This window comes from Chionomys nivalis, chromosome 11 (genome assembly GCF_950005125.1).
Source record: "Chionomys nivalis chromosome 11, mChiNiv1.1, whole genome shotgun sequence".
Classification (NCBI taxonomy): Eukaryota; Metazoa; Chordata; class Mammalia; order Rodentia; family Cricetidae; genus Chionomys; species Chionomys nivalis.
Genome location: NC_080096.1, coordinates 27154425 through 27178465, shown reverse-complemented (window position 1 = coordinate 27178465; position 24041 = coordinate 27154425). Strand labels below are relative to the sequence as shown.

Genomic DNA, 24041 nt, shown 5'->3' with positions numbered 1-24041 from the left:
CACATGTGATTGACATTTTGAAGCTGAGGAGTGTAGGGAAGATGTGTCTAGAAGAATCCACAACCACAAGTGTTGGGGCAGCACAACCTTGTTGGGGAAACCCCAATCCTTTTAGAGGAGTTGCTTTATAGGCTGTGCATCTCTCTCTAAGCAGTTTACCTGATATCCCAGAGACTGCATTCACACAGGTAAGTAAGGGCGGAAGGAACCGGAAAGATGGCTCAGCAGGTAAAGGGGCTTGCTGCCCAAGCCTGACCACCTAAGTTCATCCTCAGGACTCACATGAAAACTGACTTGCACAAATGGTCCCCTGACCTCCATGTGCCTGTGTGCACCCCTCCACACATTAAATTAATTAATTGATTGAAGAAAACAAATGTAAAGAAGGGGGCAAGGGGAGGAAAAAAGAATGAGTCACGTAATTGGGAAATTGGGCCACAGACTGTACATTTGTAAAAGTGCTTGGAATAAATTAACCGTTCAGGAAAAGCTCTTCCCGATGCCTCCGCTGGGTCACATGCTCTAACCCCTATCTCCAGCCAGGGGCCTTCTTCCCTTTCCCACCATTCCTGAGCCGCAGAGCCGCTCAACTCCTAGACTTCCTCAGGCGAGAAACCTGAGTCCATGCCCAGCACTGACAGCTTCGCCCTCTAGGGCTGCATGGTTCTCATTCTCTCTCTCTCTCTCTCTCTCTCTCTCTCTCTCTCTCTCTCTCTCTGCAACAAAATAAAACCAAACAAAAGCCTAACGCCTGGCGTGGCTGGTCAGGGAGTTATGCAAGTGTGTAAAAAAATAAAATAAAATAAACAGTGCCTTTTCGGCATTTAGGGCTGTTTGATTAGGTGCAGAGCGTGGCCAAGGGCTGATCGGACCCAGAGGAGGCTGGGGCAGCGGAGCAAGGAGGGCCTCTGGAGGGGGCTTGAGGGCCCTGGACCAGCTCCTACAGACTTGGGAGGCTTCTGAGTGTGAGCCCAGACACTGGGCACAGGAGAGCCAGAAGCTTTACTTCCTCTGGCTAGCCACCCTGCTGCTCCCTGGCCATCGGAACCCCCCAGGGGCCTTTCCACCCTTGCCGCCGCCGCCACCACCACCACCACCACCACCACCACCACCACCACCACCACCACCACCACCACCACCACCACCACCACCACCACCACCTCCCATCACTACCAGCCACCCTGTGCCCTTGGCTCAACAGTCAGGACTCCCTCCTCCTCTAAGGAGATCCCACAGCCTGTCTTCATTACTCACCCCGCCCCCCTTCACCCCCCCCCGCCCCCGTCAGCCCATTCTCTGCTGAAACTGAACACACTGCAAATGCAGTTTGAGCGTCTCTCCATTCAGTCTGAAGTGAGGGTGGGAGACGCTGTTTGCCACCCTCAGGCATGTGGCTACCACCATCTTTCTCTAGGTTTGACTTCAACCTTCCTCTAGGTCATTGCAGGTGTCTGTAACCCTTTCTTGCTCATTTTCTCATCTTACATTTTTCGAGTTCCTGACCGGAACTGGGCATCAGCATCCTTCATTTCATGGAACCCTCAAAGCAAATGAGAACCGGGAGGCTCGGAGAAGTTAAGTAACTTAGTCCTGGTCACACAGACGATGAATGAAGGAGCAGGGACGGGACTTGTGACTGTATTGTGGGATGGCCCATAATGATTCCAGTAGGAAACGTTCCTCACCCCGGTCTCCTCAACTGGTCAGAGGCACTGAAGGTCTGACCATGAAGAGGAGGGTTTGGCCAGACCACTAAGCCCTGCTCATTTTGTACCTGCCCCCTTTCCAAGATTCTGATGGAGGGCACGGGCCTTGGCAAGAGTCCTGGGCCCCTGCTTCTGACCCAAGAAGAGCTGGCGCGGGGCGGGGAGAGGCAACGTGAGCTCGCAGCGTTCGACACCGAGCAGACGGCGTGTCCCTAGTCCGGGTGTGCGGGAGGGGGCTACGGAGTCCCGGGCCCGGCGCTCCAGTCCGTTTTTTCTTGCGGATCGGGCAGGGGGGCCGGCCGGGGGTGGCGCCGGGGGATTCCCTCCCTCGTGCGAGCCGCGGACCGGCCCCTCTCCGGGCGCGGGGCGCAGAGCCCGGGCGGCGGACTGCGGGGCCCGCGCGGGCCGCCCCAGCACCAATGCGCCGGGCGGGGCGCTGGCGACCGAGAGGGCATTGAGCAACTGGGCGGCGGGCGGAGCGCGGGGCCGACGGCAGCGCGGGACCCAGTGGCCGCGCCCTCGCCCCTTCGGGCTGCCCCGCTGCGGCCACTGCGCCAGGTGAGTCCCGCGGCCCGCGTCGTCCGCCCCGGGTCCCGGGTCCCCGTCGGGGCGCAGCCGGAGCCTGGGAGGCAGCGCAGATCCCTACCCCATCCTGTCGTCCCGCCACACATCAGCTCGGGACACCCCTCCCGGATTCCCAGCCGCGACCCTCCAGCTCCAGCCGTGCCCCCACGCACCCCAGCTACAACCCAGCTGCGACCCAGACCCACCCGGAGTCCCTAGCCCCGACCCACACGACCCACGCACCCTAGCGGCGACGCAGCTGCGACCTAGCCCCTACCCACGCGACCCAGCCCGGTTCGCGTCGACCGGGTCCCTCCTCCAAGCCCGACGTGGTAAAAGGCCCATGAGCTGTGCGGTGGCCTGACTGAGAAAGGTGTGCTGCGGCCACTGAGGGACGTCAGGGTGAGCCTGGCTCTGGAGACCCAATCCTGCGCATTTGCAGTGCTCGCGGGGAGATCAGACAGATGCTGGGAACATGTGGGTGGGGGCAGCGGTCCGCTCCCCGGGCACCTGTCAAGGCCTCTCTTAGAGAAGGGAGGATGAATGGACGTAAGCGCTGCAGACGCTCGCAGGGAGTGGAGCCTCTCTCTGCGTCCAGGGTTTGGGGGCGACTGGGTGGTAACAGTCTCCGCGCCGCGCGCCTGATGTTTCTCTGCGATACCCGCAGGTCCCACTGGCACGCACTCGGTTCCACCCCCGCCCCGAAATACTTCGGCTTCTTTCTGGCAAACGGTTGTTCCTCTGCCGCTGGCAGATCTTAGGGATGGGAGTGTTGGGCTAATGAGAAGGCATCGACATGGTTTACATTTTTGGGTCTGCATCCGACATCTGACGGAATACCAATTTATCCAAACAGTGTTTGCTGCAGGCAAGGAGGTGAAAGTTACCCCAGCCCCCTACTCAGACCGAGTTCCCGCCCTCAGCTCCACCCGCAGCTGAGACCCCTTTCCCCGGCGTGAGTCCTCTCTTTAGGTCCTCCCCTCCCTGACTGACCCATGTGACCTCAGTTTGTGATCTCTAACCAGCTCAGCTTCTGGCCCCCAGACGCTTCACCTGCCCCGTTCATCCTCCCCCGCCCCCAGCCGTAGTGGCCCACAAGCCTCAGCTCTTTGTAAAGGCCAGCCTCGAGATACTCTGCCCAGTAGCGAAGTAGCTTTAAAATCGTCTGTCCTTAACTCCACAGGACCATGTAATCCAACCTTGCCCCTTCATTTGTGATGGAGCAAATGAAGGTCTAGCCCCTGCCAGGTGGGAGGAGACGCCCAGTAAGTGGAATTCTGTCCCGGCCAGCAAAGCTGTTCTAACTCCCACCAATGCCTTGAACGCTGTCCACGGCTCTTTTAACAGGGTGTATGTAAGGAAACTTCCAAAATGAACGTGGGAGCTAGAACGATTCAACACCCAAAGTCAATCAGACACTATTAGAAACAAGGAGGGGTATTTAAAAGTCGGTCCTCTGCTCCTAGCTCCTCTCCCTGCCCTCCTCCACAGTATTGGTGTCCCTTGAGTACCCAGGTAGGACCCAGAGGAGCTGGAGGGAAAGGGAACCTCCGAGGCGGGGAATCTGTGGTACCACAAAGTCTCTGATCTAATTCACTCCTGCAAAATGTCAGATAGCCTGGCGATATTAGGTCATTGTTTCCTGCCTGAGATCAGCTATGGCTGTAGCTACACCTTCATAGGGAGTACTGCTCTGCTCTCTACCCACACTGCTTTGCTCCTGTCTGTTGCTTATACTCCCTGGTGCGGGTGAACTATTAGCTCATTTGCCTGGTTGGAGATAAAGATACACAGTGCCCGAAAGTATTTAAAATTCTTTCCACCCCAGGGGGAAGCCGGTGCCCCCTACCTATGCCAATGAAATTCACAGCTGCCCCCCCCCCAATCCCAAGCAAAGACAGGTTTCCAGGAGATCGCGGGGGTTCTCAGTGGCAGGGATTCCAGGGACCTGGTGAGTATGGCAGGCCAGAGGGGAACCTGGGAAGATGGAGTGGAGAGCAAGGAGGGCCAGGAAGGAGTTGCCATTGCCTGGGCTGCTCAGCCCTTGCCTTTGAAGTACCAGGCATCATTCTGTGGACACCAAGAACACAGTGACATCCAGGCGATCTTTCCTAACTGATGGACCCCACACGATGACACCAAAGTCAGACTCAGGCTTGACCCTAGACTTATTTGAGGCAGTGTTTGCGGGCTCAAGCACTGACAGGTCAGGGCTGCCCAGAACGAACACACTGTCTGACTCAGGCTTTCCTGAGAGGTGCCGGCTTCAGGACTAGGGCTCCAACCAGAGAGACATGCAAATGTGGCAGTTTCATACTGGGGCTCTGCATTTAACCTGGTACCCAGATGATTCCGAAGATGTTAAATTCCTTTATCCAGGGCCATAGGAACATTGACACACAATGAAACCTCATTCACACACACAAAAAAATATTACTACATTAACCGGGACCCCACTATTGCCCACCGTGTTCTAAGCAAGTTATGGATGAGCTCGCTAAGCTATTCCTAAACCAGACTCTTGCAGATTAGAAAGCAGACTCAGGGCTTCTAGGCTCAAAGTAAAGCTGTGTTACTTTGTTAACTCAAAGTAACACAGCTAATACACCAGCAGGGTTGACCTTGCAAGCCAGGCAGCAGCGTGACTCTGAAGTCTGTACCCAGGACCTTCAGGGTCTACATCCAGCCCCTTGGCTGGATATCCATGGCTGTGGGGGCTGGAGTGTGACATACGGGCTGGGGAAGTTTTGGCACTGGGTACTTGGCAGGGGAAGGGAGTGGGTATATGCGGTGGCAGCCCACAGGGCACCAGGGGTGGTGGGGGGCATCTCTGCTGGCTCCAGCACCAGCACCAGGTGGGATCCATCAGGTTCATGTAAACACTTCTCACGGGCAGCTTAACCACTTGAGTGTGTCTGGCCTTCAAAGTCAGCGGGAGAGGCCTCTGAGGGAGGAGGGAGGAGGGAGGTACCGAACTCCCTCAGGGGGTAATGATTTATCTCCAGTGCAGGTGGGCTCTGCTGGGGCCTCTCTGGGAGGCGGGGGGGGGGGGGGGGGGTAGACTGGGCACAGAGGAGCTGGAGGGGAGAGGAGAGAGGGCTGGAGGCCCTATGCTAGTATCTCAGATTTCTCATTAGTAAGTCAAAACAACTTAGAGCCAGGGCTGAGCCGATCCCCATTTCAGAGATGAAGAGCCCGAGGCTCAAGGAGACAAAATGACTGGTCCAAAGACAGCTAGCCCCTGGGCAGAGCCTCCTGGGGGAACTGGTCAAAAGCTCACCCGGTGAACCTAAGTGGGTGTGCCCTTGCACTTTCTAGGCAGCATGTGGGCGAGCCTCTATTGTGAGTGGGAATGGAACTCTCACCGTTGCTCCTTCATTAACCCTGAAGCTCAGATGCGTCAGGCAGGGACGGGTGCCCCTGCCCCCATCACCCTGGCCACTGGGTCCAGAGCCCTGGCTCTCTCTGCGCTGGGGATTATCGTCATTCTCTGTGTTTCTGGCCAGGGCGGGCATTGCTGCTGTTTTTATCCCCTCACAAAAGCCAGGCCTGCCAGGCCTGCTGTGTCAGAGTTTCTGTGGCTTGGAGGGGGTGCTGAGGGGGGAACCCTCACTTCCTTTTCTCCCTCCAACCCCAGAGGGTCAGGCAGAGTCTGCCTGCTTGCCAGAGGCCACTACTCTGACTTCAGCATTGGGACAGGTGAAAGGCATATGAGCACCAGGAAGAGAAAGCTGAGGAGTCACTCTTAGGAGGACAAAGAGAGCTCTTTTTCAAATGTCAGATATTCTTGCAGCACAAGGTCTATAGGGTAGACTTAAAGAAGGACTTCCACTTAGAACTAACCAATATTAGTCAGAGTGGAGGCCATCTGGTTTGATGTGGCTATCATTATGTTCCAGTAATCCCCAGTGTTGGGATACAGGATGCTTGGAAGTAGGAGAATGAGATTCCTTCCTCGGGGATGCCTGGTATGGAGTGTGCCGTGCCCAGACCTCCTGAGTTCTACAAAGTCCACGGCAAGAAAATCCAAAGGAAGGGAAGAGGTGTAAATCAAGGGCTCCCGTGGACCTAACCCTTCTCTCTCCTTATCCACAGGTCTATCTTGGGGGTAACGCTCTGCTGAAGTGACCAGACTTCCCATGTGACCCCCCGAGGTGACTTTCAAACAGGACAGGACCTCCCTTTCGCCCGCCCGATGGAGAACGCGGTTCCATAACCGCTCAGTTCACGGCTGAGATTATGGAGGGTCTGGGCTGCAGCCCAGGCCTGCGCCTCCTGCCACTGACCCAGCCTCAGAGCCTTTAGCAAGAGACCACCCCTCCCGCCGGGGGCCCGGGGCTGGCCAGTGACGACTATGCGGCTTGGGCTGTGTGTGGTGGCCCTGGTTCTGAGCTGGACGCACCTCGCTGTGGGCAGCCGCGGGATCAAGGGCAAGAGGCAGAGGCGGAGTGAGTACCTGCTGGGCTGAGCCACCGAGGGCCTCGGTGTGGGCGGGGCTTTGTGAGGACTGTGGATTATCCGGTGGGTGGTTTCATTTGTTGAGATGTACTGGCCTGTAAACCCCTCACTATTGACCTCTTCCTTCCTCTTTGAGACTCTACTTTCTGGCTCAACGCCTCTCCAGGAGACCCTTTGACCCAACACCAGTTTTGTAGGGTGTCCATGGTGATGCGAGTCCCTGCCCGAGATGCCCCCGTTTCCCCCAGCCAGGCTCAGGCGGTCAGGGTACCTCTCTGAACAGCAGTCCTTTGGACAGGGGCGCTGAGCATCTGGGCAGCAGGCACCCAGCTTCCCTCGCTAGATGACAGAGAAGGGTAGGTGAGTTTCTCCAGTCACTTAAACCTGTGGGATTCCCAGAACCGAATCCAGCACCACTTCAGAGAAGGCAGTTTACAGTGGCAATGACCTTACTGTGTGGGGCGCCCTGCAAGAGTTCTGAGCATAAAAAAAAGCCCATAATCCCGGCTCTGGGGAGGCTGGGACAGGATGGCCATGACTCCAATGCCAGAGTTTGATGAAATACATCAAGAGAGACCCCTGCTTTAAAAATCAAAACTAAGACAGAAAGAGCAGGGTGGATAGATGGCTCAGTGGTTACAAGTGCTGACTGCTCTTGCAGAGGACCCGGGTTCAGTGTCCCAGAGCTCCTGATGGGCAACTTACAACCTGTAAACCTCTGAGTTCTGCGGGCACCTGCACTCGCGTGGTGTGCACATACCCCCCCACATGCATATGCTTAATTAAAAATAATTTGGGGGGCATTTTCGAGACAGGGTTTCTCTGTGTAGCTTTGGAGCCTGTCCTGGAACTCACTCTGTAGACCAGGCTGGCCTTGAACTCACAGAGATCTGCCTGCTGGGATTAAAGGCCACTCCCCGGCAAAAAAAAAAAAATATAAAAGAAAGGAAAGAATGGTAAGTCCAGTTTTCTTTTCTTTCTTTCTCCCTCTTGCTATGTAGCCCTGGTTGGCCCAGAACTCTCTATGTAGGCCTCTCATTTGCATTCATCCTCCTGCCTCAGTTTCCTTAATGCTTGGTTTGTAGTTATTTATCATGGAGCCCAATGAGCCCAGTGCCTTTTAAAACAGAGTTTCCTAAAGTTCAGCGTTAACTTGAACTCCTTGCCTGACCCAGACATCCCTAATCCTCTGCTCAATAGCTGCGGGGGTGGGGGGTGAGGGGAGCATTGTGTACTGGGAGTGGCCAGTGTATGCTCGTGACCCTGCCAGAGAGTTGGGTGGGGGCCTCTTGCTCCCAAGGCCTTGTCCCTCTTTCGACATCCCCCATCAAGGACAGTTGGTCGTGTCATGCAGGCAGGAAGTCTTACGGAAGGCTCCCCCAATTCCCCTTGCCTCACTTTCCTCATGGGATTGATGCCTGCGAGCCAGAGAAGACTGAGGGCCAAGGTTCTCCACAGCCAGGGGAGGGAGGCTCAGGGAATTGGTGAAGCCACCGCCAGCTTAGCTAACAATTAGGGACAGTGAGGGCGTGGCAAAGGCCTTTCGCACTCCTCTGTTGTGGCCGGTGTTTTGGACTCCACGGGTCAGATGTGGTTTAGTAGTTTATAATCAGTTCTCCTTTGTTTCCGAAATGCGGGGGGGGGGGGGGGTGGACGACGACGACAAGGAGACAGAGAGACGTGGAGAACATGTCACTAACAGGCACAGCGCTCCTGTTCACCAGTGGGGGCCGCATGCCCACTGACACAGGTGGCTATCACGCCCAGGATCAAGGCAGTGGCACTGACATAAGCTCAGAGGTGGGTTCAGTGGGACAGGCTCCCAGCTGTGGCTGTCAAACGTAGCCATTTCCGTACACTTGATTTGACCCAGCCACACCCGGTGCCTGGGCCGCCTGTGCATCAGCTTGGATTGCTGCGCACATTAGGGCATAGGGCAGGGAAGGGAGCACTCCAGCGCTGTGAGGGTCAGTGGGCGTGAGGGTAGGTGCTGTCAGCAGGTACCTGTGAGGCTGCGATGCCGCTGCTCAGGAGCACAGATAGGGACGTGAGTACACTGCTGGCTTGTTTGTGACGCCGGCGGTAGGGCCGGGGCCTCAGGCACGCATACCCTAACCTTAGATAGATATGTAAATGTTATATGTATTTGTGTATTTAGAAATTGTGTGTGTTCACGGGGGAGGGTTCTTAGGGCACAGCTTGGAATGAGGCAGTCAGAGGGCAGCTTCGGCTGTCAGTCCTTTCTTTCCCCACCTTGCCTGACACGGGATCTCTTCACTGCTCTGAGTCAGACTAGCTGGCCTGTCTACACAGCGGTGCTGGGACTATAGATGCTTTTGATACGGGGTCGCGCTTTTACATGGCTCCTGGGAAATCCGTAATCAGGTCATCAGACTTGTGTGACGAGTACTTTTATCTGATGCGCCATCTCAGCCTATTTTCTTTCTTTCTTTCTTTCTTTCTTTCTTTCTTTCTTTCTTTCTTTTTCTTTCTTTTTTTTTTAAGCAATTTTTGTACAAGTCCCACTCAGACTTCAGTTCACCAGGACCATTTTGTGCTACGGTTTCTGGGCACTGGGGGAGGAAGAAGGAAGGCGAGGGCATGTATGGAAGGGCGCTGGACAACAGCCAGCTGAGGAGATGGCTTGACGCGCAGAAGAGCCCTCAGGCTTTTGCCCGACTGCCATCCCTCTTGGGTGTGTCAGTCAGTCACCAGCAGCCACTGGTGAGATCTGATTGGTCCTCTGGTGGTTTGAACCTGGAAATGTGTGATCTTGAGGTCTGAGAGCCCAGGGAAGCCCAGGGAAGCCCCCCCCCCACTAACCAAGGACCCTCTCCTTTTCTCTCTCTTACCTCACCTGCTCTAGGGTCCCTAAATCTCACTAAGCCCTCTTTCACCCCAGCATACCTTCCCTTAGCTCCTTTCCCTGTCTGATTCCAGGACCCTCTAATCAGTCCTGTCCTGAGTCCTCCCTGTATCTTCCCACTGCCTGCTCCTACTCTGGTGCTTACATCCCCCACTGCCCATGCTCCAGTCCTGCCCCTCTCATCTCCCTCCATGGAAACTACACTGGAAACCACTGGATACAGCCATGATGGTGAAAATCTGTAATCCTAGCTCTTGGGAGGGTTGAGGCAGGAGCAATGATTGTTGATTATTATGAGTTAAAGGCTAGCCTGGGCTATATAGTGAGCCTAACCTGGACTACAGAGTAAAACCCTGTCTAAAAAGAAAGGAGGAAGAGAGAGCTCCCCACCTATGGCAGATGGAGCTTGAAAAGGGCCTGGGATGGGGAGCACACCAGTTAGCCTGTGTTGTGAAACTAGGGCACATGGTCTCTGAGAGAGTCCCAGGAGCTGGGGAGGACTTCAGTGTCTGCTCAGGAAGTGGATGCAGGTGGGAGGAGCTGAGAGCTGGCTAGCCACAAACTTCAGGGAGTTTTTTTTTTTTTACCTCCCCCAGCTCCCCCCCCCCCCCCGCAGTGGGCTCTGTCCCATAGGAAGGCAGCACCCATCAGAATAGAACTCCCACTGGTTGGGATGAAGTGCCCGCCCCCCACTGTTGGCATGAAGTCCCTGCACCCTGTTGCCTAGAGCTGCACCCAGGCTACAGTCACTGTTGCAGGGAAGAGCAGAGGCCAGCTGGCGATGCTCTTTCTCCCTGCCATAAGGAGTCTGGGCTTGCCCTCTCTTGAGCTGCAGCTGGGGAGAGGCCACCAAGAGGCTTCCAGTGCAGATCTGGGCCAGCCTCAGAGAGAAGACAGAGAGAAAGCTGGCGCCTGTGAGAAACAGTGAAGGTCTACAACCACGCTCCCTTTGACTTAGACTCCCAACCCCCGTGGGTTCAGTGAATGTGCCACAATAGCCTCTGCTCCAGGGAATCCAGAATCAGACCCACTCCCAAGAAGGCCCTGTGTGGCCTTTCCTGCTCTCCTTCCCCAGGCCTCATTCCTTGTCCTCTACTCATCAACACCTCTGGGGCCTCTCTTACCGAATCCAGCTGTTCCAAGACTCCCTCCTTGACCTAGCCCACCTGAGTCCCCACATGTGCCAAGCACCACTCCCTACACACCAGTGGATGCTTGCCACTGTCTATGCCCACACCACACCCTCCTTGAGACCCTCCACCACACACTACCCTCGGCCCAACTTTGGATAGCTCCAGCCCTCGCTAGTCTCCACCCTTCCCTGGGCTCCCATTCAGAAACAAGACAAATTCTGTCTTCTGGAGCCCTTTCTAGTGACAGGAGGAGACATGTCAGCAGAAAGAGCAACAAGAGGTTAGACCTACCATGATGGATTCAAATGGTGGGGAAAGGCGACCACAGGAAAAGATTCCATCCAGACTTAGAGGGAGGTGGTCAGGGAGGACTTCCTGGAGGAGAAAGGTAGTTCTGAGGCTCTGAAGGCTGCAGAGTGTGACAGAAGAAGGAAAGAGTGGTATGTTTGGGGAAGTGGTTACTGTTTTGGATTGGGTTGTGGAAGGAAATGGGTGGGATTACGGGGGGGGGGACCTTTTGGCTCCCTGGAAAGTAGGTCTTACTTTTAGAAGTGATACAGTGTTTCAGGTAGAGGTGGGATGTCACCATGTGTTTGGTTGTAGAGGGAAGCCTGGCGAGGAGGCTATTGGGAGTTGGAGGAAGTGAGCTGGGGAGGAGGGACCATGAACAGGAAGCTGTGTTTCACAGAAGGTCTGGTTGAGCCATCAGGCCAGGCAACAGCAGCCCCCCTCACCTCTGTCCTGAAGCTTGAATGGGTTTTACATAGGGTTGACAGAGGCCGGAGGCAGGGGCGGCACCATGGCGGCACAGCCTTGCCTGTCTGACCAGAAAAGGGCGCTTGAGGACCTGGAGAGATGGCTTAGTGGTTGAGAGCACTGGCTGGCCTTGCAGAGGACATATTCGTTTCCCAGCGCCCATATATCCATTCACGACCTTCTATAATTCAAGTTCCAGGAGACCCAACACCCTCTTCTGGCTTCCACTACAGGCATGCATGTGGCACACAGACATGCACGCAGGCAAAACATCCATGCACAGAATTTTGTTTTGAATATGTTTTCAGATATGACTGGGAAGCCAAGGGTTCCAGAGCAGAGGCACTAGAGGGGCAAGTGGGAAAGACTGATGTCCTCTCCAAGCGCCTCCCCCTCCCTGAGCCTGAGTAGACTCCTCAGCTAGGCTGGCAGCACAGGGCCCAGGCATCACAGAAAGCAGCAGGAGGGAGTTCTGTCTGGCCCCTTTCCTGACCAAGCCTTGTCTTCCTTCCGGGGGTGCTCTGGGACACTCAGCACCTTAGGGCCCTTGCACAGGCTATTGCTCCTGGGAGGCGTGTGGCCGTCCCCTAGCCAGCTGGCTCAGAGAGTGAGTGCCCATTCCTCCTCTGCAGCTATCTGTCACAGTTCCAATCCCGCATCCCTGGTGCTGGCTAGACCCTTGTCACCATACCCTAGCATTCAGCTCCCAGCAGTCCCAGGATCCTGTTCGCTGTGCAGTGAATGCTGGGGAATGACAGAGCCTCAGTTTCCCCTTTGCATTTTTTTTTTTAAATTGAGACTTTGTCTCAAATAGCCCAGGCTACTGAGAAAGATCTTCAGCTTATGATCCTCCTGCCTCCACCTCCTGAGTGTTGGGGTTACAGACTTGCACTACCATACCTGACTGATGTCATGCTGGGGTTGGAGCCCAGACTTTATGCCCCCTAGGCAAGCAAGCACTCTACTGACCAGCTCCAGCCCCAACCCCTCCCCTTTTGTATCCTCTATGCATCCCCCAGACACACATCATCTTCCTTGGGTTCTCCATTCAAGATCATATTCCCCATGTGAGCACCTGGCCAGCCTCCATGGAATCCCTCCTCCAGCCATCGGTTCCTCTCCCGTGACTCCCTAAGCTGAGAGTGTCACGGGGCTCCTGTTCTGCCCTGGTAAACAGTCCTTGGTTCACTAAGCTGACCCCAACCCATCGCTGGGTCCCCACATGTGAGCTTCCAAACCTTTATGCAGGCTTCTGGATCTTCTTCTAACCCGGTCAGTCCTGCAACCTCATTTCTGTATTCTGACCCTTCCATCTCTGCAGGTCTTCATCACTTTCTCTGCCTCTGAGTCTTGGCATCCTATCCCTCCTCCCCCAGCCCCGCCCTCCCTCTCTTCCCTTCTCCTACTTTCTTGCTCTTCCTCCTCCTTCTCTTTCTCTTACTCCTTTCACCCACTTTCTTCAAGACAGGACCTCACTCTGTACCCCATGGTCCGGAGCTCACGGCAACCTTCCTGCTTCGGTCTCCGGAGTGCTGGCATTGCTCTCAGTCTCTTGCTTTGTTCTGCTTTATTCCAGAAGCCTTCCCTTCCATCCACTGCCCAGATCGCTGAAGTTTGGCTGCTTTGCCCATCTCAAAGTCACACTGTCAGTGACCACTAATGGTCCAGCTTTGTAGGCATGTTTCAAAGCTACATGTCTCAGCCCCCTCCCAGTGCCGTCCCTTAGGAAACCTGGTTCCTCTCCCACTCTGCGAGCTCCCACCTCCCCAAGATCCCCTGGCTACCTCTTTCTAAGCCCTTCTTCCTCTGCTTCTCTGTGCAGCACAGGAGCTGCGGGGGCATGGCCTGAGAGCTTTACCTCCTACCCCTTACACTCCCTACCTCTACCCTTATACTCTTGAGGATTCTGCCAGCACTGACCCCACCTTGCTGCTCCACCGCCGTCACTCTTCCCAAAAGCAATAGCACTGCTTCGTCTTTAGATTACTCTGACCCTTTTATGCCTCGCTCCTGCCCTCTGAGCCTCCTGTATTGACTCCCAGTGTGGTTATCAACTATATCTGCTGTAGACTCCTTATGGGACTGGGCATTCAGCCTATTGGTGCCTCCCTCTTCGATGAGCACCCTCTTCCTGTGGCCTCCGTGGCTCAGGATGTTTTTCAGGATCCTTAACCAGGCTCTCGTTGGGTTCATCAAGGCTAACCTCACCCTACCCTGTCACTCTTTGCCCCCCACTCTCTAGGCCCATTTGCCATCTCTTTTGTCCTTTTGTATGTGTGTGGGAGTGGCTGGTTTTGTTTTGTATGGGTTTTTTTTTTAAAGGCAGAGTGCCATGTAGCCTAGTCGAGGCTAGCTTAGAACTTGCTGTGTAGCCAACACTGGCCTTGAACTCCAGACCCTCTGCTTCTACTTCCCAAATGTTGGGATCGTAGTCCTGCAACAGCATGCCTGGTGCCCCTGGCCTTGAATGGCTATTTCTACTGCTCATCTCCTGACAAACTTCATCTCTTGAGCCCCACTGCTTAGTGGCCACCTTTCCTGAGTGTCCCACATGAACTGGTCACTCAGCATACCTGGGGTCCTGCTCATCTCCCCACCCAAGCCTCTTCTGGGATTTCTGACCCAGTGGAGGGTCAGCAGTTACCTGGATACACAAGTTCAGCGTCTCGAAGTCCCCTTAACTTTTTTTTTTTTTTTTTCGAGACAGGGTTTCTCTGTGGCTTTGGAGCCTGTCCTGGAACTGGCTCTGTAGACCAGGCTGGTCTCGAACTCACAGAGATCCGCCTGCCTCTGCCTCCCGAGTGCTGGGATTAAAGGCGTGTGCCACCATCGCCCGGCAAAGTCCCCTTAACTTGTGTTGTCCTTCATACCACATGCCACCCAGCACCTGGTCTCGTGGGATCTGCCACTTGCTGATCCCAGGTCTGTTTGCCCCTTTCCCCCAGTCTTGGTCCTGCCCCAGCTCACTGCTATTAGAAGCTGGTTCTCACTATGTATCATAGGCCAGCCTCAGAGTGGTAACCCTCCTGCCTGGGCTTCCAGGGGACCACAGGTGAGTGATACTGATTGCCTTCCCATTTTGAGAGTTTTAACCCAGGGATCTTCCTGCTTCCTTCTTTGTCACCCCTTCAGCCCACTGTCCACCGTACTGAGGGGGACTTCTAGAGAGAAATCCTGACCGTGGCTCCTGTCAGCCTCCCTTGCTGCCTTTGGGTAGTGTCTTTGTTTCTTTTATTGGTGTGAGGTTCTTCCTGACTCGGCCTTGCTTCTCTTTCAGCTTCCCACATTCCCATTCTCGCCATGCTCCTCCTCTGCTACCCCTGGGTGTAGCACACTTTCTTAGCCGATACCAGCGTCACCTGAGAAAAATGCAGTGTGGTTGGTTGAGTGGACAGTGGGGTAATGAGGAGGCTTGTGCAAATTTGTTCTTTTTGTTATTGTTTTTCTAGACAGGGTTTCTCTCTGTAGCCTTGGCTGGCCTAGAAGGCCTGCTTGTAGACCAGGCTGGTCTTGAACTCGATCTGCCTGCCTCTGTCTCCCAAGTGCTGGGATTAGAGGTGTGCGCCACCACCGCCAGGTGCAAATCTGTTCTTAACAGAGAGACTAAGAAGAGAGAATGAATGTTGAAATCTTGCTATCAAGAGTCAAGCCTCATTGTGCAGGCCCAGAGTCCCAGTACTTGGAGGTTGAGGCAGGAGGCTTGAAAAGTTCAAGGCTAGCCTGGATCTATAAAGCAAGTTCAAGGCTAACCTGGGCAACTTAGTGAACCCCTATCTCAAAGTAAAAAGAGGGCTGGGGATGTGGCTCAGTGGTAAACTGTTTCCTAGCACTGGATGGCTTTGCATCATCCCCCACTGCTGAAAAGAAAAAGCCATAAAATCCCCTTGTAAAGACTGGGAGACACCCAGGTCATCTCAACCACTCATGCAAAGGCAAGCAGCCAGTGAGCATTCTTTTCCGCAACAAACAGGACAGTGACTCAAAGGACCTTGCATGGCATGGAAGCAGTCTCTAAACTCTGCAGTGACCCACACCCTTGGTGCACGGCTGAACGAGGGCCGAAAGACTCTGCAGACTTGCAGTGCCGTTGCGTATCTGCCCTTGCAGTGAGCACTCCAGGCAAAACGAAAGCGATGCTTGATTTTCACCAGCTCAGTAGCACTGATTCCAGGCAAACAATTTTCACCTGAAGGAACTCATCGAGCTAGACGCTCTTGCTTTCTGCACTCTCACCAACAGCCTCCATCTGCCTTTCGTATGCTGTGTTCTCAGTGCCCTCCCAGGACACTGGCGGATGCATCATGGCTCAGTAATTTAACCTCTTCATCTCCTCATCTGAAAGGAAGGAGACTTGATTATAATAATGGGATGGGTGTGGTGGCTCACACCTGTCCTCCCAGCCCTTGGGAGACAGAGGTGGGGCAATTGTTTCAAGTTCAAGGAAGTCTGGGTTACGTAGCAGTTACAGGATTAGCTTGGGCTACACTGTGAAACTCTGTCTTGAAAGTCAAAGCTTGGTAGAGGTCTCGCCTGGCGTGCACAAAGCACTGTGTTTAATCCCTAGAGCGTCATAAAGCCGGATGTGGTGGCACAAACCCGGCATGCCAGCACTCAGAAGTAGAAGAAGGAGGATCTGGAGCTCAAGGCTAGCCTTGGCTACATAGTGAGTTTGAGGGCAGCCTGGGCTACATGAGTAAAAGTTTCAAAAGTAAACAATGAAACCAAGTGGTCTGCAGCCAAAATGTCTGGGAAGGGCCTCTTTTCTCTGTCCCCTCCCAGAGAGTCACTGCACATATAGGTCTGTCATCAGGGTTGCGAAAGGCCCTGCAGGAAAGGGTTCTGGCAGTGTCTGCCATCCCAGGCTGCTGGAGCCTGAGGCCAGAGGACCATGAGTTTGTGGCCAGCTTGTGCTATATAGTGGACCTTTTCTCAAAATACAAACAAATGCTGGGCATGGTGATACATACTTTTAATTCTAGCACTTGGGAAACAGAGGTAGACAGATCTCTGTGAGTTCAAGGCTAGCCTGTTCTGTAGAGTAAAGCCCAGGACAGCCAGGTTTCATAGTATAGACCCTGTCCCAAAAAGACAAAAGCAAAGCTGGGTGGTGGTGGCGCATGTCTTTAATCCTAGCACTCGGGAGGCAGAGGCAGGCAGATCTCTGTGAGTTCGAGGCCAGCCTGGTCTACAAGAGCTAGTTCCAGGACAGACCCCAAAGCCAAAGCCACAGAGAAACTCTGTCTCAAGAAACCAAAAAAAAAAAAGGGGGGGGGACAAAAGCAAGATGGAGGTTAATCCCAGAGAAACCCTGTCTCAAAAACAAACAAACAAGCAAACAAACAAACAAAAAAACTCTTCCCCCAAAAATAAAGACTTAAAAAATATTTTATAATTTAAAAGCAGAGCTAGCAAGATGACACTGCCAAGCCTGACCTGGGACTCATACAGCAGAAGGAGAGAACTGGAAAGTGTTCTCTGACCTCTTCACATACACGGTGACACACTCTCACACACACATACACGGTGACACACACATGCACACACACACATATGCCTATACATACACACACAATAAGTAAATGTTAAAACAAAACAAAACAAAAATAAATAGGGACAACAAAAGGCACTTGCTGCAGAGTCTGATGACTGGAGTCTGGTTCCTAGATTTCATATAAAGGCGGAAGGTTGTGTCTGACCTCCACTGGCAGGCACACCTACCTCCTCACCAACCCTTCCCTAGCCCCGCCCACCCACAACAACTACTACTACTCGTAGAAATAAAGCCCCAAATCCCGATGGACGGAGAAGACGGTTCAGTGGGTAGGACCACTTGCTCTGCAAGCAGGAGGACCTGAGTTTGCATCCGCAGCTCCCCATTACAGAAAAACAAAAACCAGGCATGGCTGTGCTCGCCCATAACCCCGCCTTGTGGGGTGGATGACAGGCCGGTCATGAGCACTCACGGGTCAGCGAGCCTAGTCAAAATAACCAGCTTCAGGGCAAGTGAAAGAGCCTGTCTCATGGCAGTGGAGCAGAGGGTGGTGGAGGAAAAAGCTCAGTGTCTTTCTCTGGCCTCATACGCATGCGCGTGGGGGTGCATGCTTGCACACTCACATGCTTGCATCATAGCACACTTAAAACAGATAGGCCGGCAGTGGTGGTGCACACCCTTAATCCCAGCACTCGGGAGGCAGAGGCAGGCGGATCTCTGTGAGTTCGAGGCCAGCCTGGTCTACAAGAGCTAGTTCCAGGATAGGCTCCAAAGCCATAGAGAAACTCTGTCTCGAAAAACAAACAAAAAACAGATAGACAGACAGACAGTCCCGTTGAGATTCATTCCATGCGCTGGTTCCAGGGCTCACCTGCAGCAGTAACCTCTCCCCCACATCGTCCTGTTAACATCTGGAAGAATCCTATGCAAAGGGCTCTTGAAGGGAAACACTGCCCACAGGACTGAAGTTCCTTAGTGCAATATAGAGAGAAGACACCTTATCTCCCACCATTCCCTCCTCCAAATAATCTGCGTGTTCCCTTGCCCTCTCCGGTCCTGTTCCTTCCAGCACCCTTGTTTCTGTGCTCTACAGGACAAATTTTCTACTGGTCCCTCAAGAAAAGCCCCATGGCACCTCCTTCGAGAGTCCTTTCTTCTCTCTCTTCTCCTTCTTTCTCCTCCTCCTCCTCCTCCTTCTTCAACAGCCTCTTACTATATTGCTCTAATCTGGCCTCAAATTCATAACCTTCTGCCCAGAATGCTGGGATTACAAGCAAGAACCACCATACATGGTGGCTGTCCCGGACTCTTGAGTCCACTGTTGCTGGCTTAGGGCCGCCGGCACTCACATATGGATGGGTGCCTGCCCGGCTGAAGGCCGGTCCCTCTGCAAAGAGGCTCAATTTGACACCTGACCCCTGAGCTCACTCCACATGTGGCACATGGAAGGTGACGGGTGAGTGTGAGCTGAGCAGTTAGTGAAGGACAGGATGAAACCTAAGTCTCAGAGCTGCTGTGGAAGGTCGCAAGGCCTTCAAGGAGAGCACTAAACCGGCATGTCTCAACCTCAGCATCACAGACATTTTGGACCACACAATTCTTTTTGTCCAGGGCGGGTCCACACATTTGAGAATGATCAAGAGCTTCTTTTATCTTTACTCCCTTGATACCAGTAGCAACTCACTGGTCGTCATGATCAGTAAAGTCCCCAGGGGTTGGAGAGATGGCTCAGAAGTTAATAGCACCAGAGTTCAGTTCCCAGCACCCACATAATGACTCACAATCATCTGAGACCCTTCTCTGACCTCTGAGGGCAACAGGCATGCACATGGTACATGTGTGTGTGTGTGGGTGTGTGTGGGTGTGTGATACATGAACAATTAAAATAAATCTGTTTTTTAAAGTCCTTAGGGTTGGGGATTTAGCTCTGTGGAGTGCTTATCTCAAATGTTCAAGGCCCTAGGTTTGGTTCCCAGTATCACAAAAACCAAGTATGATGGCATCTACTTGGGATCCCAGCATTCTGAAGGCAGGAGGACAGAAGTTCAAGGTCATCTTCTGACTACCTGAGACTCCATCATAAAAAAAAAAGTTGGTCAAATGCCTCCTAGGAAGCAAAATCTCTCAAGTTGAGACGATTATTCTATGTGTCGGTTACTCTAGTTATCTTTCAGTCTTTCTCCTTGTAACTTTTAATTCAGGATCCCTCTTGATCTTAAATCTTTACCAGCAATGGAAAAGTTTCAGTTGGGTACCTGAGGCTGAAGTCTCCTCCCTTGGAGAGAGTTAGGGTAAGGTTCCAGGAAGGTACAGGTTGAGTTTCAAATCTGGGGATAAAGAGCAAGCGTCTAGGCTTGGATGTGCTGGAGCCAGTAAGAAGTTAGGGGTGCAGATCCAGGCATGAACACTCACTACTTAGGGACTCTGGGCTTGCTGAGAGCTGTTCACCCAGCCCTGTCTCTCAAGATACACATCCCCTTTGTGCTACGAAGCCCCCAAAGGATCACCTCCCATCTCTGTGGGAGCCCAGAAATATGGGGGCTCCCCTACAGCCACCTTCTCATCCTTACTTTACCCTGCAGTCAGTGCTGAGGGGAGCCAAGCTTGTGCCAAGGGCTGTGAGCTCTGTTCAGAAGTCAACGGCTGCCTCAAGTGCTCGCCCAAGCTGTTCATTCTGCTGGAGAGGAACGACATCCGCCAGGTGGGCGTCTGCCTGCCGTCCTGCCCGCCTGGATACTTTGATGCCCGGAACCCCGACATGAACAAATGCATCAGTGAGTGTGTGGATGACGGGGTGGGGATGGAGAGGCCCTGAGCCCTGGAGGACTATGCTTTGAACTAGTTAGTAATGGCCAATGAGGAGTGCAGAGGGGACACAGAAAGATGAGACGCACTCTTGTTTCAGATATACAGGCACACATCCTCCTAGAGGCTCTACCCAAAATCCCGCTGTGTAGAAACCAGAATTCCGCCCTTCTCTCTCCATAGCTGCACCTACCTCTGTTCCCACAGGTCACTCTGACTGTCCCAACTCATCTTGTCAAGCCCGAGACCCCAAAGCTAGTCCCTCACTGTGCTGCTCAGCCCACTCATTAACCACGACCCAGCTACTGTTCCCTCCTTTCCCTTGTCCTGTCTAGACTCCCAACACCTGTCTCCTGCACCGTTTCCATAGCCTGTCCATCCAGCCAACCCTCTGCGTCCCAGCCACTGAGATGCTTCTGAGACTTACAACCTAGTGCGCATGCCTGCTGCTAGTCAGACTGCGCCGGCACTACTCTGGCTCCAGGGAACCCCGTCTGGCCGTTCTGCTCTTTCACGAGTCCCCGTGGTTTCTGGCTCTGCTTTTTCACCCCAGCCACAGTTCCATGTGTTACAAGGCACGTGATGCCCTGTCTCCGTCCCGTTCCTGTAATTACACCTGGGACATTCTGGGGGGCACCCGGTGAACCTGTGAACCATACCAATGTTTCCTCCTTCCTTCGGTGCCTTGAACTCATTTCCAGATCTCAGATCACAGAGCCTTACCGAAGCCTTTGGAGGGAGGCTGGATAGAAGGGACCAGAGGTTCTTAAAGCAGGTAGTTTAGAGACGTGGAGGGGAAATGCCTGGTGCCAGCGCAGCCTTCTGAATTCTGCTCTTGGCTTGGCTACTAGCTCTTTGTATGACCTTGGGAGTAGCTCAGCCCCCTGACAGCTCATCCTTAAACTGGGAGTGCTCGTCTTTCCTCCCTGGGCTGTTGAGGGACACACCTATAAGCCTCTTGGTGTCTGGCACTCAATAAATGGTAGCTACTATTGTTATTTGATTCTTATTGTACTGGCAACCAAACCCAGGAATCTAAGCAAATGGTGGGAGCGGGGTAGGGGGGTGGGCAAGGAAGAGGTGGCAGGAGGAAGGGAGGCAAAGTTGAAAATAAGTCACTGGGACAAAGGTACAGAAGAAGGTGGGTGAGTAGCTCAGTGAGATGAAGTGGGCTCTGGGAGCTGCCCTCTTGGTCTTCAGGGCACTGAGGAAGAGGGGGTTCCTGGATGTGCCAGACTCTGGGAGGCTGGCAGCTGTTGCCTCCGGTGCCAGAAACTGGGAGGAGCCAGTACCTTGAGGAAGCCGATACCTCCCAGGCTGGGGGTGAGGGGAGATGGTGGAAGGCCTGTCTGTTCTCAGTCAAGCCCTGTTCTGCCCACCTCCCGCAAAGGAGGGAGCTGGCAAGAGGAGGAAGGGAGGGACCCAGGAGTCCAACCCAGGGGTTCCTGGCACATGGTTTTGCACAGGGAGAGGAATTTGCCCTGGGATTGCTCCCACTCCTTTGAGCAGATTCCTTCTGCTCGGGGCAGGAGGAGACCGGGTGCTGGGGTTCTGTGGGTGCCCAGCAGTGTGGGAAGGGGTGCCACACAGGTGCTGCCTGAGAGCACATTCTCCCGTTCTGTGCTACTCTTGTTTTGTTTAGTTTCATTTTGTGTTTTGAAACAGTGTTTCTCTGTGTAGCTTTGTAGCCTGTCCCGGATCTCGCTCTGTAGACCAGGCTGGCTTTGAACTCACAGAGATCCACCTGCCTCTGCCTCCCGAGTACTAGGATTAAAGGCATGTGCCACCATCACCCAGCCAGCCCTACTCTTTTTAGAGGGTCTCTGGGGTGCCTTCGGATGCTGAACCAGTCTTCTCTGTCTCCACCAAGCCCAGAAGGCTCCTCCTCCTCTGAAACCCTTGGGCCTCAGCCTGGGTTCTAGGATCTGAGACTTTGTCTGGGTTCTGGTTAACTTGTTGGCAAGCATCCCAGCCAGTGCTCAGGAGTGACTACTTCACTGTCCTCTTTTTGTCGCCTCCCTTTCGAAAGATTCCTCTGTAGGAATCCCAACTCTAGACCAAGATCCTGACCTCTGTGAGTGGATGTGAGCGGTAGGCTTTGGGGCTGGGGATAAAAGAACTTGCCCATCCTGACCGGGGCCAAACTCCATTCTGCTTCTGTCTGCAGAATGCAAGATTGAGCACTGTGAGGCCTGCTTCAGCCACAACTTCTGCACCAAGTGTCAGGAGGGCCTGTACTTGCACAAGGGCCGCTGCTATCCAGCCTGTCCCGAGGGCTCTACGGCAGCCAACAGCACCATGGAGTGCAGCAGTCCTGGTAAGGAGCGGATGCCAGAGGCAGAGGGCCCACAGCCCAGAACAGAGAACTGGATGGAAGTCATAGAGGCTGATGGCGCAGGGTGAGGGGGCGGAGCAAGACAGGGTGAGGGGGCGGGGCAAGAGAAAGCTCTCCTTCCGCGACCTCCTTTTGGGTATTCTTTCTCCGTGGCCCGAGGTCTGCCCTGGGATTGGGTGGGTGGGTGGATGAGAGTTCCCCAGGGGCACTCAGATGGACCAGAGGGGCGAGGGGACGGCCCCTTTGCCTCTTCCTTCCCTCCCTCCTACCTCACCTCCCGTCAGCACAATGTGAAATGAGTGAGTGGTCTCCATGGGGGCCCTGTTCCAAGAAGAGGAAGCTGTGCGGTTTCCGGAAGGGATCGGAAGAGCGGACACGCAGGGTGCTCCATGCTCCCGGGGGAGACCACACCACCTGCACTGACACCAAAGAGACCCGGAAGTGTACAGTGCGCAAGACGCCATGTCCTGAGGGTGAGCTGCAGCCTCTGCCTCCGGGGATCAGTTATATCTACATCATACCGGGTGTCCCAAACTGTGCAAACTGGGGACATATTCTGGCTGAGGACAGTGCCCTGAGATGCTCTGTGGCAGAAAGTCGAAACTTCTGTGGCCATGATCCCTGTCCAATTTCTTCTGGGTGTTCATTTTAGAAGGACCCTCGAAGAACAGAGTGGGATGGGATGGGCTAGGCCCCAGAGACTTGGACCCATTCAGACAAGGCCACAGAGCCTGAAGTTAGCGACAAGGTAGATGCTGTCCACCCACTCTGGCTGGTCTCAGAGGTAGCTGGTGGGTGGCAGGGAGTAAGGACAGTCCCACTTGTCCTGATACCTTCAGTGAACAGTCAGGAAATGCTCTAGGGTCTTTGGGGTCCAAGGGCTGAGGGTGAAGGGGGGTGCCTGGTATGCACTGGGGAGTGGTGGCAGAGACAAGTTCCTAGGGACTGTTTCTTGTCCTCATGCTAAACAGTCAACTGAAGAGGCTATAGCCATAAGAGGTTTTGAGGCCATCTCCTTTTGCCTTCCTACCTAACTTCCTTGCCATGACGTCATGAGAACCCTTGGGCACCCAGAGTATCTGAGCATCCCTCATTGATTTTTATCCACTATCTGATTGTTGCAGGGCAGAAGAGGAGGAAGGGGGGCCAAGGCCGGAGGGAGAATGGCAACAGGCATACGGCTAGGAAGAACAGCAAGGAGCCAGGCGCCAACTCTCGGAGACACAAAGGGCAGCAGCAGCCACAGCCAGGGACAGTGGGGCCACTTACATCAGTAGTGCCTGCCTAGGCACTGTGACCAGTCTCCAGATCTGTGTGGAAGAGTCTTGTGCTGTACTGCATCATAGGAACTTTCCAGAACTGGAGCATCTGGGACAGCAAGTCCACACATCCTCCACTCTCCCACCCACCCACCCATCTATCCATCCATCCATCCATCCATCCATCCATCCATCCATCCATCCATCAGTGCATATCCTGGCACACATATGGCCACATCAGAAAACGTCAACACACACACACATTCTTGATTTTTGAAGTCATCGAGGATGCTTCCCTCCTGTGGCCCAGCTGTACACACTCAGTTTATGATGCTCTTGGAAGACATGTCTGAGAGAACGTTTCCCAGCATCTGAACCTAAACTTCAAGGAGTGGAACCTTCTGGAGGAGTTGCTGGGACAGCATCTGGCAGGTGGATGGCAGCCCAGAGCCAAAGCTGGAGCAGCTGCCAAGGGAGAGAGTGCTTTCCCCTGGCCTGTGTGGCACTCCCAGCTATGTGACTTGATTGTTGGAGATGAGAGTCCTTACACAACCGGGGTCCATGTCAGGGCTGAGCTGACTTGGAGACGGCTTAAAGTTTATTTCAAATTAAAAAACAAACAAACAAAACAAGCTCTCCATTCATCTTCAGGGTTTGAGGTTTGGTGG

General features: G+C 53.9%; 1 protein-coding gene across 1 annotated transcript; it reads left to right on the top strand.

The window, feature by feature from the left end:
- Positions 1 to 1927: 1927 nt before the first annotated feature.
- On the top strand, positions 1928 to 23992 carry Rspo1 (R-spondin 1). The gene is made up of 6 exons (XM_057784609.1): positions 1928 to 2264; positions 6366 to 6718; positions 19557 to 19748; positions 21947 to 22096; positions 22399 to 22587; positions 23239 to 23992. Exons 2-6 carry the CDS (start codon positions 6625 to 6627, stop codon positions 23400 to 23402), a joined length of 789 nt encoding a protein of 262 aa, XP_057640592.1. The 5' UTR covers positions 1928 to 2264; positions 6366 to 6624; the 3' UTR covers positions 23403 to 23992.
- The last annotated feature ends 49 nt before the right edge of the window (positions 23993 to 24041 follow it).